This window comes from Rhipicephalus microplus, chromosome X (assembly GCF_043290135.1).
Source record: "Rhipicephalus microplus isolate Deutch F79 chromosome X, USDA_Rmic, whole genome shotgun sequence".
Lineage (NCBI taxonomy): Eukaryota > Metazoa > Arthropoda > Arachnida > Ixodida > Ixodidae > Rhipicephalus > Rhipicephalus microplus.
This window is the reverse complement of record NC_134710.1, coordinates 453,793,815-453,813,783: the sequence shown is the minus strand read 5'-3', so window position 1 is coordinate 453,813,783 and position 19,969 is coordinate 453,793,815. Positions and strand designations below refer to the sequence as shown.

At 45.9% G+C, this 19,969-nt stretch overlaps 1 protein-coding gene across 2 annotated transcripts in view; it reads left to right on the top strand.

Annotated features, from left to right (window-relative positions):
• The first annotated feature begins 1,278 nt into the window (after positions 1-1,278).
• Positions 1,279-19,969, top strand: part of LOC119160859 (alanine aminotransferase 2) — a 174,645-nt gene continuing 155,954 nt past the window's right edge. Inside the window, exons 1-2 of one of the 2 annotated variants that reach the window (XM_037413127.2) lie at positions 1,279-1,489; positions 17,959-18,048. In XM_037413127.2, coding sequence (XP_037269024.1) covers positions 1,370-1,489; positions 17,959-18,048 — 210 coding nt within the window. In that variant the 5' untranslated portion in view covers positions 1,279-1,369. The remainder of the gene's footprint in view (positions 1,490-17,958; positions 18,049-19,969) is intronic. The other variant, XM_037413128.2, reaches the window with a different exon arrangement.

The window sequence follows — 19,969 nt, the reverse complement described above, 5'->3', positions numbered from 1 at the left end:
ATTGTGGTGTTTCTATATACGGAATATAAGATGAAAAGATGGGAGATGGTGGTATTTGGAGTGTTGACTAGATGGACGAACGGACACACAGACAGATGCATGAACGGATGCACGGATGGCTGCACGGACGGATGGACGCATGGACGGACGCAGGGGTGGACGCATGGATGAACGCAGGGACGGAAGCATGGATGGACGTGCGGACGCACGAACAGACGCACGCACGGATGGGCGGATGAACGCATGGACGGTCACACAGACGGACGCAGGAACGGAGGAAAGCAAGATTGAATGGACGGACAGATGTTTCGCTCCACTTTCCTTCATTTACCCCGTGAGTATGTTGCCAATTTTCGGCGTCGCCTATACGTTGTAATGTGAAAACGGTGCGGTACCACTGCAGAAACAGAGAATGGTAATCTTACTTTATACTTCAATTCTTTGGCCTGTCTTTTCATCACCTTGTTTACATATTCAGATTTCTGCATAGCAGTGCTCACGACAACATAACAAAACGTAGTTAATTCGTTTGTTATGTGTCGAGCAGGATCAAAAGATCACTCTGGCACGTTTTGCCGAAAAACATGTTAGCGATATCGTAGATGTTAGAGGCATGCAACTATAAGGTAAACTTCTATGCGCGCATGCTCGAACATACGCTAATGCACTTAGTTCAGTAGATGACAGTTGTCCTCTACCGGAAGAAAGCAATCTTTTCGAACATTCGCGGCAAAACTTTTCTATTATTAGGCTATTTATTTACCTACAACTAACACACACAGTGTTAACGGCAACAAGTGAATCTGGTCAAAACAGCTCTCTTCATTTATGTGCACTATTGGCGAAATTCGACGTCGGATGACAGAAACTGACGTCCAACGACGGACACCCACCCTCCCACCGACAAGAGTGACAACCTGCATCTGTTTGAACCAAAGCCACTTGGAAAAACAGCAGCTTGGCACTCTACTTGTCCTCTCTACGTGGCGCGCATGGCTGCAATGTTTGGCTAAGCAATTCAAATTCATTTATGCTTTCCGCCGGATGTGTTGTTTCAACAAGCTTAGCGGTGCTTCATAACAGCTGGACCGCTCAGTGTAGGCATTCTCGGCTCAATTGTTTTGCCTTTATGTTCATTCGTTTTGATTCTACTGAAACAGCAGAGTCAGATGCCATGTGTGGAAGGCAATGCAAGGGTTGTGTGACCTCAACATCCGGTGCCTTAGGACAGCACATATGTTGAGATACAATAATTAAAACGCTTGCTGCGACGTTAAACTTGCAGTTCTAGGGTGGAAAGGTCCTTACAGGTACTGACCGTTTATTGGAGACTGGGTTTTTTTATACAACCTCAGAAACTGTTTTAATCATGATGCGTATCAGCGAGCCCAAGACGGTCAATACTGGCAGCGTCGTAAACCATTTGGGATACAAAGCTTTGAGGAAAATCTTCGCAGACATACATGACATTGAAGACCGACTCAAACAGGTCAGTAAAATGCGGAAAAAGCGACATTTAATATAAGCTAGGAGTTGCTAGTAATATTTAGTAAAACTTCTGGTGCAGCTATTTACGAATTTTGGTTAGACGTCGGCTGTAAGTGTGAAGCATTAGTCTAATGTCGGCGTCATAAAGCAGGTTGTGAAATCGCAGCGAAGCACGAATAGTGAGTGTGTTAGTAGCCATATATGAAGGATGATACTTCAGCATACCTTATCCACATCAGCAAGACCCTCACAGGCCTAACGTTCACTCGTTGAAATCCTTACATGTTTCGTATTATAGGACCGAGAATAATGCTGACATGAAAGCATTAGGTGCGGTACAATTTATCCATGCTAAAGACAAACTGCCTGAAAAAAGCACACGAGAAGGGTGCATCCTCGAGTTCCCTAATTGTGCACGAAATTTTCCCGCAGTTTCTCCCTAGTATTACAAGCTGAAGTGGATTCTTTCACTACGAGGTCCACCAGTTCTCAGGAACATAAAAAACGCAGGAGAAATGAAAATGCTGCCTTAAATTAGCGTTCACTACATAACTTGGTGTATATTGGCATGTCAAACCTCCAAATATCAATCAATAACTTGATGTATAAAATAGGAGTAAGAACTGTACAAAAACACAACCAAGTTAGAGGCTGCCGCAACGATGACGAGCAAAGCCTGCCTCCGCTGGAGCGCACGCATCACGCAGATTTCGGGCAACGCCCCGTTATATATCAACCACACTTCTATCAGCGCTGCAGTGGTATCGCCACGTCACTGTCTGACTAGCCTATGGCCACGTCCTGTCGCATGCTTGGCGTTGAGGTGATGTTGGCGAGCACTTCTAAGCATTGGCTAAGTTAACCAAAGCAAGTGCGATCTTTGTCTAGGGGGCATGCGCACTTTGAAACGGTAAAACACTATGCCATTAATGATTTGCCGATACTTGAAAATTTTAGGCGACTTAATGTGTAACTTAAGCGTTGCTAACGGCACCGGCCCTTACCCTTAGTCAAGCTGTTCGGTAGTTTGTTTATACTTTAAAATGAAAGAAAACTGTTTTTCAGTAGTAGGCAAGTTTCGGCTTGATATTTGAGACAACAATGAGTCCCTGTATCAATTAATCAGTTTACTGCTGTCATCTGGCTTTGATAACCAGACCTCTACACCAATGTGTGTTCTTTAGTCAACGTCATTATAACATTACGAATATACAAAGGTCTGTGTGCACAAAATAATATGTGAACACAAATATCTGTGCAGAAATGCACCAGTGCACAAATGTGCACTTGTGCATGACAATTTCAAACAAAACACTGAATTGCTTGCTTACCAGCACGTTTCTTTTCAGTGGCTGAATTTATTCATCCTAGCTGAAATCAGGCACGGTGGATATTGTGTGTTAAAAAGAACCAAAATTAAGCATACTACGAATTTCTAGAAGCTTTTGCACACATCTGCATGGCACATTTTCTCTGTAACTAGCTAAAAAGAAAAGTATGAATACTGTAGTATATGCGTATCACTATAAATTGGTCAAAAGTAGGAGCTGCCTTTGAATTGTGTTCGTTCACTCTAATTCAGAAAGAGAACAGGAGTAATTGAAGATTAAAGAGCTATCCTGATTGAAATACTAAAGCAACAAAAAATAAATTCGTCTCAGCGCACGTTTCCTGCAATAATAAGCGTGTGGATGTGATTAAAAAGGAAAAACAATCTTTTAGGTCGTCAAATTACCCTTATTGGGAGCTGATCAAAATTGACAAGGTGGTGGTAATGTACTGGCTGAAAACATAAATGCTTATTTTAAGAATGCGGGTATTCCCCGCAACGATAATTTCCAGGTCGTGAACTTAGATGATAATTGTGTTATAAAAACTATATTTATGGAAACTCCTGAAGGACAAAAAGGCGTTCCTAACAATTAACATTTAAATAACAACAATGCCTTCGATATCGTCCGTCTGCAACATAACGCAGTGAGATGCCTCTTATGTCACTTTTCATTTAATTTCTCATTGGTCCACATATTCAGTTGAACAATATAGTCGGCTACTCTACTAGGTGGCATAAAACGAGCTAACATATAAGCACTATACCAAAACGGTGATAATCATTATAATTATAACAACAGGCTACCATAAATACTACTCATTTGTTCTATGGTTGTTTAAAAAATAATTATCAACACACAGCGAAGTTCCTTATTAAGCGTACACGTAATTTCATAAAAACACGAAAACTTGTCATGGGAAAATGTGTAGAAATGGTCCCACGATTTGGGGGCACCTGGACGTGGCGCCGTCATCTCGGCGGCATGAGTGGTGGTCTGCCATCCAGGAATCGGGGAAATATGGACGTGGCGCCATCATCTCGGCGGCATGAATGGCGGCCCGTCATAACTGAATAGAAAACAGGTGAGAAAATCACATTACTTGAAAATGTTAGCTATCAAAAACGACTCCAGATTATAAGTAGAAGAGACCCGCTCGTACATTTTAGCGGAATTGCACTATCGCACTACAAAGCGTGTGGCTTACAACTTTAAAAACACATGGGATGCCATTGCTAAAAAACAAACGCTGTGGGAAGCTAGGTGCTTTGTAGTGCGGCACTGTAACTTCTCGAGATGGTTCGAGTAAGTTTTTGTTGTATAAAAGCGGGAGCCGTTTTGAAAAGTAGCTTTATTCTTCAGATATAATTATCTCACCTGATTGAATAATTTGTGGTGTTTAACGCCCCAAAACCGCAATTTTCTCACCTATCCTTGATTCAGTTACGGCAGGCCACCACTGTGACCGACGACAGATGGCGTCCTTCGCACATGTCTCCAAATCTTGATCATGTAAGCAAGTCTTTCATTCCAGAAAGTAATTATTGCGCAAAACATAGAGAACGAACATCCTTCCTGCTCTTCATCAATTTTAGCAAGGCATTTCACTGCCTCACTCATGACAATTCTCATCATGAGCAATCAGTGTATTGAGCACGCGGGTAACCCGCTCACTTTAGTGGGAAGCTATTTTACAAAAAGAATTCAGTGTGAATTGACAGTGTGCAGCCTTCCTCTTTCAAATCGCACTAAAGAGAACCAATAACATGATTTAGGTTGACAAACTGCCCTCTAATATCTATAATGGTATATGTTTCCCATTCATAAGCCTATTATTAGTTAAAACAATCAAAGTAAAGTTTGATTTTGAAGCTTCGCGCTGAAATCTAGTGCGTGGTGCCAAAAGTTTCCAAATAAATTTTCTGTATTTCGCAACATTCGCACGATTATTTCTTTTAACTTTGTATGCTCGGTCTACGGCACTCACAGTTCACAAAGCACTTCATTTTAATCAATTAGAAGGTACGTGGGACCTAGTAGACACCTAAAAAACTTATGATGTTATTTTGGTGCGGGAATCCCTGGGTGGCATCGGCAACTGGAGGTTATATTATCGCGTTTTCTCGCTTAGGAAGCTTCATGTCCCTGTATGAATGGTGTTTACGGAATTTTGAAATGGTACTTTACAAGTCCGGAAAAAATCGTTTCGCTCTTTAGTGTCCCTTTACCTTTCCTTCAACATTTTTGAACAGGTTGCCACAATGAGCTCTTCCTTTGGCCTAATATTATTGGAGATATACCTTGGCGACATCGTAAATATATATCCTACCGGTAGTTAGTTTATATATGTGAATCATAGCACTTTACTATTCACAAGAAATGGCTCCAAAGGAGAAAATTTTAGGTGTGTTAGATGTATATTAGGAACATCTGATTGGTTGCATTTATGTGGTATAAAAATGAGCCTCCCTAAAATGGATTCTATAATTTGTTAGCTAGATAGAAGACTGTTCAGGTGCATAAATAAAGTGCTTTAGATGAACACATGAAACCAGTTACTGAGCATAAAATCTTTTCAATGATATTTTCAAGTCGTAAAATTTCGGATGTTTAGTGTAATAACCTTCCAAAGAAGTTTTTCCAGTTGCTGTTTGTGATGAAGGTTCTTTTCTGTTAGTAGCAGCTCTCCATGTTTGAACCTGTTATAGTCTTAAAGAAGGACAAAGCTGTTTGGTTACACAAGTATTAATCAATGTATAATTAAAATGTAAAGAAATGAAAATCCCAAACCAACAAAATACTTAACAAACAGTTCAATGCACGTGGCGAAACTCTTCTGATGGCGCGCAAAACTAAAACCAAGACATTCATCTCTAGGTGAAAGTCTTGACGCGGCTAAGCAGAGGAAGATTGCAGTTCAGTCTCACCAACACGCTGACAACTGGGTGGCGTTTGACAATTGGCACCATGTTCGGCTTCAGGCAGCGTTTTTCGACGCACGACGTGCTCTTACTACTCAAAGAAGACCTCCTTGATCACCTCACCCATCGAAGAAAGTACTCCATACTCAGAATCAACGTCAAGGCGGCCTTCGATAACGTCACCCACGACGTGATCCTCAAGAACCTCGAGAGCGTTGGCTGCGGCATTAGGACCTACACGTGCATCATACGGACCATACGGCAACTGTGGGCATATGCAACATCTGCAGCAAAAGATTCCAACTACCAAAAAAAGGCACACCGCAGGGTTCGGTCATCTCGCCGTTACTTTTATTTGTGGCTATGATCAATCTGCCCAAAATTCTCGACAAAATACCAGATTTACGGCACGCGATCTACGCTGGGCTTCGAACACTGGAAGACAAGAGATCTGCCTACAAACCACCGTAGATACCACTGAACGGTATCTCAGACACTGCGGTCTCTGCTGTGCCCCCGAGAAATCCGAGCTTCTCGTCCTCAAAGCGAGAACAAGAAGCAGACCCCCTCTATACGACGAGCCCGACCCTAGCGTAGCACCGAAGGGGACCTCAATTCCAAAAGTCGAGACGCAGCGAGTGCTTGGAGTTCACATCTACAAGGATGGATCGGGAGCTGCCACCATACCGAGACTACAGCGGACACTATCACAACTCACGCACCTCGTCAAAAGGATCGCGAATCAACAAAACGGACTCAAAGAGCACGACACGATACGTATAATGCAAGCTCTGCTCACCAGCCGCATTACATACGGCGCGCTGTATACCTGAATTCAAAAACCATCGAAATGAAAAAAAAGCTTAATATTGTTACGTGAAAATGACACAGGCGTGTCTATTTAAAATCTATATTTAAACTGATGCGTATGGCGTCGGCTAAGATGGAAGCAGCACGCACAACCAACAGACCACTTCCTCGTTGTCGTCTTCTGACTGCTGATACGTCAGCTACGTAGCATTACCCCCCCGGCGGTAAAAGCGCCGTCTCGGTGCACATTAACTACGGTCTTCAGTAGGCAGGCGGTAAGGTTTTAGCCTGCTGACGTGCACAACATCACTGTGTGTGGTTGCAGGCAGACTTGTGGTCTCAGATGCAGGAATGATCTCATAGGTGACGTCGGTTACCTGGCGGATGATACGGTAAGGACCCATGTAGCGAGACAATAACTTCTCTGATAAGCCAACTCGACGAACTGGGCACCACAGGAGAACAAGAGAACCGGGTGAGAAGTGAACGTCAGCATGCCGGCTGTCGTAGATGGCTTTCTGGGTGGCTTGCGAAGCCGAAAGTCTGGAGCGGGCAATCTGACGTGCGTGGTCGGCACGAGCAATAGCGTCGCGTGCATATTCGGTTGACGGCGTTGTAGCGGTTGGAAGTACGGTGTCGAGTGGTAACGTCGGATCACGGCCATAAAGCAAATAAAAGGGTGAATAACCAGTGGTGTCGTGGCGCGAAGAATTGTACGCGAAGGTCACGTGAGGTAGCGCCAGGTCCCAGTCATGGTGGTCAGAGGACACATACATCGCGAGCATGTCCGTTAGGGTCCGATTTAGCCGTTCGGTAAGGCCATTTATTTGGGGATGATAGGAAGTGGTCAGCTTGTGGTGCGTCGAGGAAGAGCGCAGAAGATCGTCGATCACACGGGACAAAAATGCGCGGCCACGATCCGTGAGTAATTGGCGAGGAGCGCCATGGTGTAGGATGACGTCGTAGAGCAAAAAGTCCGCAACGTCAGTAGCGGTGCTGGTGGGGAGCGCTCGAGTGATGGCATACCTAGTCGCGTACTCTATAGCAACGGCGACCCACTTGTTGCCCGATTTCGACTCGGGAAAAGGACCGAGAAGATCTATACCAACACGGAAGAAAGGTTCGGTTGGGATGGAGATCGGTTGAAGAAGTCTAGCCGGGGGCGCAGTAGGTCGCTTCCTACGTTGGCATTTATCGCAGGAGGTCACGTACTGGCGAATGGACCGGGCGAGACCGCGCCAAAAGAAGCGGCGACGCACGCGGCCGTACGTCCGAGATACACCCAGATGACCTGCAGTTGGTTCATCGTGAAGCTCGTGCAGCACGGTTGAACGCAAAAGTTTTCGGCACGACAAGGAGCTCAGGGCCATCTGGCTGGAGGCTACGATGGTACAGCGTGCCATTCAGGAGGACGTACATGCGAAGTGACGTGTCGTTCGGAGCAGATTCGAGACGGCCAATAAGTGTTCGCAGAGAAGCATCAAGACGTTGTTCATCACGTATCTGAAGAAACTGGGACATTGACATGACGCTGAGGCTAGGCTCGATGTCTGGTTCGTCGGGCTGATCAACAGGGTAGCGGGATAAGCAATCGGCGTCCAGATGGAGACGTCCAGACTTATAAGCAACCGAGTAGGAATACTCCTGTAGGCGTAATGCCCAACGACCAAGTCGTCCAGTGGGGTCCTTTAGAGAAGAAAGCCAACACAGCACGTGATGATCTGTGATGACACGGAAAGGACGGCCATACAAGTAAGGACGGAATTTCGAAACCGCCCAAACAAGAGCGAGACATTCCCGTTCTGTTATAGAATAATTGCGCTCAGACTTAGAAAGCAGACGGCTTGCGTACGCGATTACACGGTCGTTGCCCCGCTGAATTTGCGCCAAAACTGCACCGATTCCGTGACCACTCGCGTCTGTTCGCACTTCTGTGGGAGCATCGGGGTCGAAATGTGCAAGAATAGGAGCTTTCGTTAGAGCAGTGATTAGCTGAGAGAAGGCGTCAGCTTGAGGAGGGCCCCAAGAAAATGAAACGTCTTGTTTGAGAAGGTCGGTGAGTGGCCGGGCGAGTGCCGCAAAGTTTTTCACGAACCGGCGAAAGTAGGAACAGAGGCCCACAAAACTGCGAACATCATGGACAGAGCGTGGGACTGGGAAGTTTGTTACAGCGCGTACTTTCGCCGGGTCTGGCCGTACGCCGGCAGCGTCAACAAGGTGACCCAATACGGTAATCTGACGAAGACCGAAGTGGCACTTGGAGGAGTTGAGCTGCAGGCCGGCCCGTCGAAATATGGATAGAATGGTCAAAAGGCGTTCAAGGTGGGTTGCAAAGGTAGGTGAGAAAATGATCACGTCCTCCAGGTAACGAAAACATTTCGACCATTTAAATCCTTGTAGGAGCGTGTCGATCATTCTCTCGAAGGTCGCTGGAGCGTTGCAGATCCCGAATGGCATGACCTTGAATTGGTAAAGACCATCAGGGGTAACGAAGGCGGTCTTTTCTCGATCCATTTCATCTACAGCAATTTGCCAGTAGCCAGATCGGAGGTCGAGAGATGAAAAGATGGTGGCGCCATTGAGGCAATCAAGGGCATCGTCAATGCGTGGTAGAGGGTACACGTCTTTTTTGGTAATTTTGTTGAGGTGGCGATAATCAACGCAGAAACGCCATGAGCCGTCTTTCTTTTTTACTAATGCCACGGGCGATGCCCAAGGGCTCGTTAATGGTTCGATTACGTTTTTCGTAAGCATTTTGGCCACTTCTTTCTGAATCACTTCTCGCTCAGACGCTGACACGTGGTACGGCCGACGGTGAATGGGCGCAGAGTCACCAGTGTTGATTCGGTGAGTGACAATTTTAGTCTGGCCCAAGGGACGATCGTAAAAATAGCATCGTCTGACCTGGGTGACCGTGAGACTGCGATTCGATCAAGAGCAGATACAGCGACAATACTGACATCGTCCTCTGTTATGGCAGTTAGCTGGGCTAGAGACATCTGGCAGGGCAACACTTGATTTGATTGATTTGTGGGGTTTAACGTCCCAAAACCACCATTTGATTATGAGAGACGCCGTAGTGGAGGGCTCCGGAAATTTTGACCACCTGGGGTTCTTTAACGTGCACCCAAATCTGAGTACACGGGCCTACAACATTTCAGCCTCCATCGGAAATGCAGCCGCCGCAGCCGGGAATCGAACCCGCGACCTGCGGGTCAGCAGCCGAGTACCTTAGCCACTAGACCACCGCGGCGGGGCAGGGCAACACTTGAGGGGTGAAACGAAAGTTAAGGAGCGGAAGTAACACACAGTTATCCGCTATGGTCGCGACGGTATAGGGCACAGTAACACTGCGCGTCAGCCGAACGTCAGTAATTGGCGTAACGATATAATCACCGTCAGGAACGGGAGGGGTCGATGACAAGGACACGTACGTGACGGCTCGAGGTGGCAGGCGAACGAAAGTGGTTGGGCTCAAGCGGGGGGTGGGCTTTGCAGAGTAGTCGGCAAAGATTGGTAGATCAAGGCTGAGGGTACCAGACGAACAATCAAGTAAGGCCGAGTGTGCCGAAAGGAAATCAAGGCCAAGTATGAGGTCATGAGGGCAGCGGGCTAGCATGGTGTGATGAGGGAAGAAAACGACAACGACGGAAGTGCGGGGTAAGGCGCGTGTAATGTGTGCGTGAGTGTCAGCAAATCAGCTGATGACCTGTGGTGGCCCATAGAGGTGGCGTTCCACGATTGGGCCACGGGCGATCATCACGTGGCAGTGGGCTTTGTGGCTGGGGACGAGCCGGAGCAGTGGCAGACGGGAGACAGCGAGCCGAAGCGTCGGAAGCAAGCGATCCAGGTTTTGGCCAGGGAACGCGGCCGTCCACGCTGCTGCCGTCCAACCACCAGCTGGGGCGGCATTGCCGGCACGAGTACTGCATCTCGGGGCGCGGCCAGGCCTGCTGTTCTCTTCCTTGCCGAGGGCATCGTGGATCTCGGCGAGGCGTCTCCACGGTCAGCCGTTCGACACAGCGATGAACGTGGCCTGGCTAATGGTCACGGTTGCGTCGAGCATCGCGTCTCGGCGCACGCTCTTCGCTGGACGGGCTGGCCATTCCCCGCATGGAGCATCGCGTCTCCGATGCGGGTTGACTGCTCAGTAGTCGCACCCATGCCAACAAGTGCCGGTGTCACCACAGCGTCGCACATCGGCAAGAGACGAGCGAGACGTTCTGCCGGGCGAGACGCGGGTGTGTGCACGGACCACGGAGTCGTGCAAGATCCAGGGTGGCCGAGGATCTAGTTGTCAGGGGAGTTCTGGCTGAATCGAGGATCACTGAGGGGTGCCGAGCCGTACAAAAAGGACCACGGCGTGACGACCGGCAATGCTGACACGAGCAGTGCACATTCCGATTACTGGTACAGTACCACCATCGGCCACACGTATTGCCTGCGTCGTAGATGGCGTCATAATCTTTTGTTAGCGGCAGCGTAGAGAAGCGCTCATAATAGACAGGTGCGCACCTGTGTCAATGAGGGCGGTCACAGGAACATGGTCGACTTGTACTTCAAGCAGGCTATGGTGCGTGGGAAGCGTCAGTAGAGGATTTTCGGCCGTCATTGGTATTGCAGCTTCACCTCTATAAGCTGCAATATCTAGTTTTTCTGCTGTGGTCGTCCAGAAAAGCTCGGCGAGGAAAAGCGCCGAGGTGGCGGAGAGCGGGATTGGCGACGTAGCGGCGACGGGGAGCAAGAACTGCGGCGACCGGACGAAGGGGCGTCAGGGTATCGGCGACCGTGCAAAGGGGCGTCAGTGGAAGGCTCGTAAGATGACGACGAATAGAAATTGAAGGGTGTGGCGACTGAACGTCGAGGAGTCGTCGGATGCATGAGCGCCGAGGTAGAGAAAGTCTGACGTGGTTGGCTCGACCAACGGTGGCGGCAATAGTGAGAAACGTGCCCAGGCTGGTGGTAGGAAAAACAAATAGGCTGGTCGTCGGGTGTTCGCCATTCCGAAGGGTTACGGAAGGGCATTGTTGGAGGTGAACGGCGAGCGTGTCCTCGGGAGTAGGACGGGGCTTCAGGGCGAGTCAAGGGACATGCTGATGGAAGTCCGAGATTCGCAAACTCCTGCCTCACCACAGCTTGTATTAACGCCACTGACGGCTGTTGTTGGTAAGAGGCGAGCGTTGCAAAAACGGGTGGCTCAAGAGGAGCCGGACAGGCGGCTTCGATTTCCCGACGAACAATGCCTGTGACGTTGTCATACGTTGGGGACTGGCGGGCGGCTTCACAAGATGAGGTCGCGGCCGTGTTGGGCAGCCGGGTGAATCGCTGAGTAATACGGCGGCTCTTGGCTTCTTCGAACCGCCGGCACTCTTTAATGATGGCGTCGACGGTGGCAACGTGTTTGTAAACTAGAAGATTAAATGCGTCGTCTGCTATGCCTTTCAGCACATGGGCCACTTTCTCCGACTCACTCAGGTGCACGTCAATCTGGCGGCATAGGGCGATGACGTCGTGAATGTACGCGACGTACGACTCCGTCGATGTCTGTGCACGAGCCGCCAATTGATTCCGCGTTGCGATCTGCCGCCCAACAGTGTCGCCAAAAAGGTCGCGGATCTTCTCTTTAAAGGAGTCCCAGCTCGGAATCTCCACTTCGTGCGTCTCGAACCACACTCGTGGTGGGCCATCGAGGTAAAAAAGCACATTGGCAAGCATAAGAGTCGTGTCCCACCTATAGCTTGCGCTGACCCGTTCGTACCGGTTGATCCATTTGTCGACGTGAACGCCATCCTGACCGGAAAATACACCGGCATCACGAGCAGGAGGTAGAACCACGTATGTAGAATTCACGGTAGGGGCAGGTGGCGAAGACGATGGTTGTTCAACCTGTGACATGGTTGGACCTATGATGATGCGGCCGTTGCGGAGCTTCGTGATGAAGACGGGGATCGTTACCCAGCACCTCCACCACAAAGATGTTACGTGAAAATGACACGAGGTGTGTCTATTTAAAATCTATATTTAAACTGATGCGTATGGCGTCGGCTGAGATGGAAGCAGCACGCACAACCAACAGACCACTTCCTCGTTGTCGTCTTCTGACTGCTGATACGTCAGTTACGTAGCAATATCATGATAAGAAAGGCCACTAAATTGGCGCTGGGACTTCCATCAATGGCCTCTACCACACGTCTCCTACAGATGGGCGTCCACAACACGTCGCAAGACCTCATCGAAGCGCATAGGAACAGTCAGCTGGAGAGGCTTAAGCTGGCGCCCACGGGAAGGTCGGTGCTCCGGTACCTCAACTACAGCGACACGTTCATCGCCGATGCAGACCGAAAAAAGCGCATTCCGCTGTGCGTTGAAGAGTCGTTGTCCATCGCACCTATTCCACGCAACATGCATCCTACTTTCCACAACAGTAGACGCAAGGCTAGAGCTAACGCTATTCAACGAAAGTTCAAGCAAGACCCGGATGCCCGCTACACTGATGTGCCCAAGCATCCACATAGAAACGCGTACGCTGTCAGCGTCATAGATTCTCAAGGCCGAGAAATAACGTCGGCCACGGTCAACGCACTCAATTCAGACGCCGCAGAAGAATCGACAATCGCTCTAGCAACCACAACATGTACAGACGCCGCGGTGTTTTTCACCGACTCACAAGCCGCCTGCAGGAATTTTGCAAAGGGCCGTATCTCAGCCAATGCCATCAATATTTTGAAACGACGAAGCACTCTACTCCCATCCACTTGTTTAATATGTGTGCCAGGACACGAGGGTCTGCAGGGAAATGAAGCGGCCCACGCTACTGCCCGCGAGCACGTCAGCCGGGCTTCCCCCTGCCCACAGGACATTCGACCCGTCGTTGAAGAGACGCAAGTTGTTCAAAACACCTACTCGTCGTTACTCCAGCATTACAGGTTGGAGCAACGAGTGTACCCTCCACCACACCCAAAACTGACAAAAGAGAAAAGCGTGATACTGAGATGCCTGCAAAGCAGCACATACACACATGGGGCCCTAATGCGCCGTCTCTGCCCAACGAGATATAGCTCTATGTGCCCGCTTTGCAACGTACCAGACACCCTTGCACACTTGCTTCTTGCATGCCAGTGTATTGTCAGAATTAACCTGCAACAACACACGACTGATAATGAAGCAGGACGGACGAACGAAAACTTGACCGAAACGTGAGAGGCGAAGCTCGCCCTCGAGGACCTGGAAGACCAACAACAACACGTCGCCAGGGCCAAGAGGGCAGTAGAAGGCAGAGGGTTTTTGGACTAAGGAGCCCTCCCACTTCATGGTGACACCGGGCATTGCTCGGGGCACTGTTTCAAAAATAAACGTTCACTTCTCTCTCTCTATTTAGCGCACGTTCGTTTTAGGTGACAAAACGAAATATTCTTTCCTTACCTGTGAAAAGAACTTGAAAACATGCTTTTTGTTTGATGTTAAAATCTGGTAGATGAGGTTACTGGAAGTGTTTGGGATACAACGCTTGCAACCTTGAAACCGTTTCTATAACTAAAGTAAACATAATAATCATTGCATGCGCTTTATGTGAGAACCTGACAACGTACAACGCTAATTATGTGCTCGCGGCTGTTTTGACAGCTTCACATATACTAAATGTGATAATACGTAACGCGAATGAACCACGAAGGTAAATAAAACGTCCAAACATAATAATAGTGACATGCGGGTCATTTAAAAATATGACTACATGCTATGCTCATATGCGCGCGAGGCCGTTTCGATAGCTCGACCTATACTAAGTTCGGTATAACGTGACGCCAATGAATGAAAATGGTAATTACCCCGTCCAAACATAGTAATTATGATATTTTTGTCACGTAAAACATGATTACAAGCTACGCTCATAGTGCGCTTGCGGACGTTTACCTAGCTTTACATATACCAAATTTGGTACTACATGACATGAATGGATGTCCAACACAAAAGCCATGCCCATGCCATGATAATCATGACATGGTAGTCATGTACGGCATAATATGCATAGTGCTGGCTTTAACGCGGCTGTTCAACTTTCCTCAAACGTGCTTCTTATATTACGAATACCAACTGTACGTGGGATTTACCAATCTTTATTGATTGTTAGAGTTCATCGGCAAGAAAATAACTGGCGAGTGTTCAAAAAATTTTCGAAAATGTTTTTTTTTTTCAATCGTCGTGAGAAGTTTTGCTTTTATGCTCTTGTGTTTAGGTTAGCTAGATAGTATGTATTATTGAAAACCAGTATAATGTAAGCTTTGGCCGTTTTAAACAAGCCTGCTGAAAAAGTTATTCGAAATTTCGAGCGCTATGTCAATGGACCTTTTTTGAAATAGAGGCCTGCCAAATAGACAAGAAAAACGTTTCTGGGGCGAATTTGGGACTTGTTACCAAAACGCTACACTACGATCAGAATAAAAATTATTGAACGTAAGCGCAAATACGACTAGATATAGCTATAACATTTTGAGGTACGTAGCTTCAAACTATATTGTGTAATTCATCGCCAAAGTCTGAAAGAACAGCGGAGCAGATAAGCGTAGCACTCCACCTCTTCATCATTATTGATTTACTGGGCTTCAAAAAGATATCGTTCCCGGCAAATCAATTAAGGAGCACTTTTTTGCGCTCATCAGGCAACAATATATACAATTTCAAAAGAAATTTAAGAGGTGGATGGGTCATGCCTTGTTCTATATTGCGTGTAATCACCCAAAATGTCTACAGTGTCACTGTCGCTGCACTTAGAGAAAGGTTAGGATGGGATTTTCTAGTTACAAGTAGAAAAAAATGAGATTAAGCTGTTCTTCAAATTATTTCTTCGATGAATAAATTAGATGAAAAATTTTACCCTTCAGCTCCCCATTTCTTATCGAAGAGAAGTTTCCACCATATAAAATATTACATTTTTATGTTAGAGAAGTGACCACTCGCGAAAAATAAGAGAATGTTTTTTAGAACAAACGTTTACCAATATTCATTTTTCTGAACGCGATCTCGCAGTGGAATCGGCATCCACAACATATTGCCGACTGTCGCAGTGTAGCATCCATCAAAGAGATAGTGCTACTCTCGTGGCTTTATTTTGGTTATTGTCTATTTTTGTGCCGATCTTATCTTTTGCAAACTTATTTTTTTCATGTCCCAGTGTGTTTTCTTCTTACAATAATTTCCTCGGGCGCAGCAAGTATTCTTGAAAAACAAATCAAGCTAAAAGAGAGTCAAAGAAAGATAGAGAGTTAAAAAACTAAAACAAAAGTATAGATACTAGGAAAAAATCAAATTTCTGGCAAACCAATTTTTCTTGCGAGGTGGGAATACAACCCGCCGACCCACAAACCGAACGCAAGCGCCCTAGCATCTCAACTCTCCAGGCATTGCTAGCTGAGCATAGCATGGTATGGTATACTGTCTTCTATACTATAGTGTAAAAGCAGTGGTTGAGAACTAAAATTTTGGGCCAAAAGAAAGAATAGAGCACAGCATGCTATAGAAAGAAAGTAATCTAGAATAGAATGAAAGTGAATAAAGGAAAAAAAGAGACCCCCAAAAAAAAAAGAAAAAGTACACTTGATTATAAAGATCGAGTCCATAAAAGCAACGTTTGAGTGAAAACGAAAAAATTGCTAGATTCCACGTAAAGTGGGAATAAGTGATATGCGAAGCACGAAAGAGGAAGTTTAAACTGTCAGATTAAAATCTGCACTATGTTACAAGGCGAACGTGACTTATGTCGTACATGACTTCCACGTCATGATTATCATGGCATGCGCCTGGAACTTGAGTTTTTTGTGCATTCATGTAACGTAATACTAAATTTGTTATATGTGAAGCTAACGAAATGGCCGTGAACTCTCTATGAGCATAGCATGTGCTTATGTGTTACATGACGCGCATGTCATTATTATCAATATTTGACGTGTTCTTTAGCTTCGTCACCTATTCGAATCACGTAGCACCGAATTTGGTTTATGATAAGCTAACCAAGCGGCCGCGATCATGTATGAGCATAGCATGCAGTCGTGTTTTACATGACACGCATATCATTATTATCATGTTTGGACATGTCCTTTAGCTTCGTCGTCCGTTCGTGTCACCTAATACCAAATTTGTTATATCTGAAGCTATTCCGAAGGAGGCAGAAATGCTGTAGGCCCGTGTGTTCAAATTTGGGTGCCCGTTAAAAAGCCCCAGGCGGTCGAAATTCCCGGAGCCCTCCACTACGGCGTCTCTCATAATCATATGGTGGTTTCGGACGTTAAACCCCACATATCTATCTCACACGTGAAGCTAGCAAAATAGCTGCGAGCGAATCATGAGCATGGCATGTAGTCTTGTTCTTACATGACACGCATGTCATGATTATCATGTCTTCACCAGTCATATACCTTCATCATTCATTCACGTCACGTAATACTAACTTTGGTGAATGCGAGGCAAGCGAAATGACCGCGAGCGCATCTTGAACGGGGTATATAGTCAAGCTGACACGCATGTCATGATTTCCACGTGAGGGCCTGCCACTTATGTTCGCCATGCAGTCATATACTGTACCAGTTTTGTGATATGTCACATCAACTAAACCTCCGCAGGAGCAGCATGACCGTGGCATGTAACCATGACCTTCATGACATGCATATTATGATTTTTATATTATGACTAGTCATTTATACTCGTCTCACAGTCATGGTATTTCGTACCAATTGTGGTATAGGTCCATTAATCGAAACTGCCAGGAAAGCTAAATGTCGTGGGCGGCTAGATAGAAAGAAAGACAGATACTCGTAAATTCGCGGAAGTTCGCTAAAAACAGCTATATGCTACACAATTAGAAAGCAAACGCAGTTGCACAATTCCGTCAGATTTGGCGCCACTAGTGCAAATATGAACATTTTTTTTTACCGTTATCTCAATCTTAGTACAGGGTTGGCTTTCATTTCACTTACACTGAAATGCGGTACGCCGTCGCCTCGAGTAGAAACCAGGCACCTTGAGTGTACTGGCAGCGAAACTGTACAGCCGCTAGAGCCTCTGCAATTGTACAACGGTGAAGTAATATCAACATTACTGCATTTACCCGCTGTTCTTTTTTGTTATTGCATGCTTGTCCAGTTAAACGATTGAGCGAACTCGTGCGCATTGTAGAATATGAATGCATGGTTATTTGGACTTAGGACTTCTGCTAAGCTTGATATCAAGACCGAAAGCACATTTGCCATTATTTTTCTTGTTTAGTTTCTCTTGTGTATAGTAGGATACGCTTGCTTCGCTGGTGTGTCAACAACCGTTGCCCTATTAATAGCTTCACAGTTCACCGCATAAGAATGAGGCACCACGCCCCTTTTTTTCAGAGATAGATTGAACGACATTTACTATTTTATACGCAGGGTGAGACGTTTGACTTTCCTTACCTCATCCGAGGTGAGATGAGTGACGGCCACCGGCAGGGCCTGAAACCGATCACATTTCTTCGCCAGGTAAACACCGACTTATGGAATATGACTACAATCATAAAATCTGCTCTTCTAAAAAAAGACGGTTTCTTTAGCTATAAATTATTCCTGAGGCACTTTTATTGACCATGCGCACAGTGACCTTTTTTTTTGTAGTACAACACCGTGTCAGGTTTATCAATACTATAATTTAAAATAAAACAACCACGTAGAAATGTAGACGAGGAACGCGGGTGAGCACATATATAGCAAAGATCTTTCTTTTTTTATTCGCTTAAGGATAAACCAATTCCTTCGAACGTGATATCTATCTATCTATCTATCTATCTATCTATATATCTATCTATCTATCTATCTATCTATCTATCTATCTATCTATCTATCTATCTATCTATCTATCTATCTATCTATCTATCTATCTATCTATCTATCTATCTATCTATCTATCTATCTATCTATCTATCTATCTATCTATCTATCTATCTATCTATCTATCTATCTATCTATCTGCCTGCCTGCCTGTCTGCCTGCCTGCCTGCCTGCCTGTCGCTCCCTCCTCTCCTTGCTATTTGGCTTTCTAACTTGCGTGTGCTTCCATGTGTCCTCTCTTGTTGCACTTATTATTCCGGTGTCTTTCCAGGCACTACAAACAATAAACAGTGCACAAACATTTATTAGCCTTCCAAGGAAAAAAATGTCGAAGCTGGATCATTACGCGCATAAATGTGAACCTGTTTGATTGCACAATCGTTATGTAACGACTCTCAGCTGCGTGTATGTGCGCCAAGTGCAACGCCGCACACCGTCATTTATAAATGTGGCGTTATATACCATTTTTTATTGAAATGATGGACTGGTGGTCTGATGGCGGCACCGACTAATCATGATTAGCAAACCAAATGTGCTGTATTTATAAAAATATAAAAAGGCGCAATATGTGTCCTAAATTATGCGTTACAACACGAGGTGTACAAACACAGTATAATCGAACAGTACACGCGTCACAACTGTTCCGGCACCTGTCCAGGTAAGTGCGCATAGCTTGACGTCAGTGTTGTGCACGTTACCAGTGAAAAAGTAACAATAATATAGTTACAGTCACCAAAGCAAAAAGTTACTCTTTTACAGTTACAGTGACCACGAAAAAGTAACGCCGTTGCTTTTCCTTTATCATACAAAGTACGGCATGGTTTACAAGCTAAATGCCAAAACTATTGTTTGTTTAAAAAATTCGAAGAGGTATGGAAAGTGTGTAACCAGTCAAGAGGAAGTCTACTGATTATTGACGTTCATTCGTTATGTACTCAAAATGTAGCAGGCCACTCAAACAGTTATCCGTCCACTAACCATACAAACCATTAGAACACGTGTTCACTAAATCCAAAGACCACACACAGAAAAACACGATCAGTGCAGGATCATCTCCAAATAGGACGTGGGGATGGCGAAGCGACATAATTACAGGATCAGAAAATGACCATAAAACGAAAGGTTGCTGTTTGTAGAGGGCAGGAGCACGCTATCAGATTTTTTTGTTTTTTTGAATGGGCAGGGCTATGGTGGTTTCAACCATACTTTATTCATGTTGGGGCGTGCATTTGTATGTACGAGTGTGTATATCGTTAAGAGTTGACAGCGCAAAAAATACACGGTGGACAGGAAAAGGACAGGACAACCGGTGTGGGTTTCTCAGTGCTTGTCCCGTCCTTTTCCTGTCCGCCATGTATTTTTTAGCAATGGTAAACCTAAAGTACGCTGAAGCAACTTGCCCAATCAGCCACTTTGCTTTGTATATATTTGGAAGCGAAATTGAAAAATTTATGTGAGAGATTGATCACTCCTAATCCTCGAACATCTGGCTACGCACATGCTAGATCGAGCTCGTTAAACACTGCTGGAAAACGCATAGCTTAGACCTAATCAATATGACGACGCTGCCTAATAA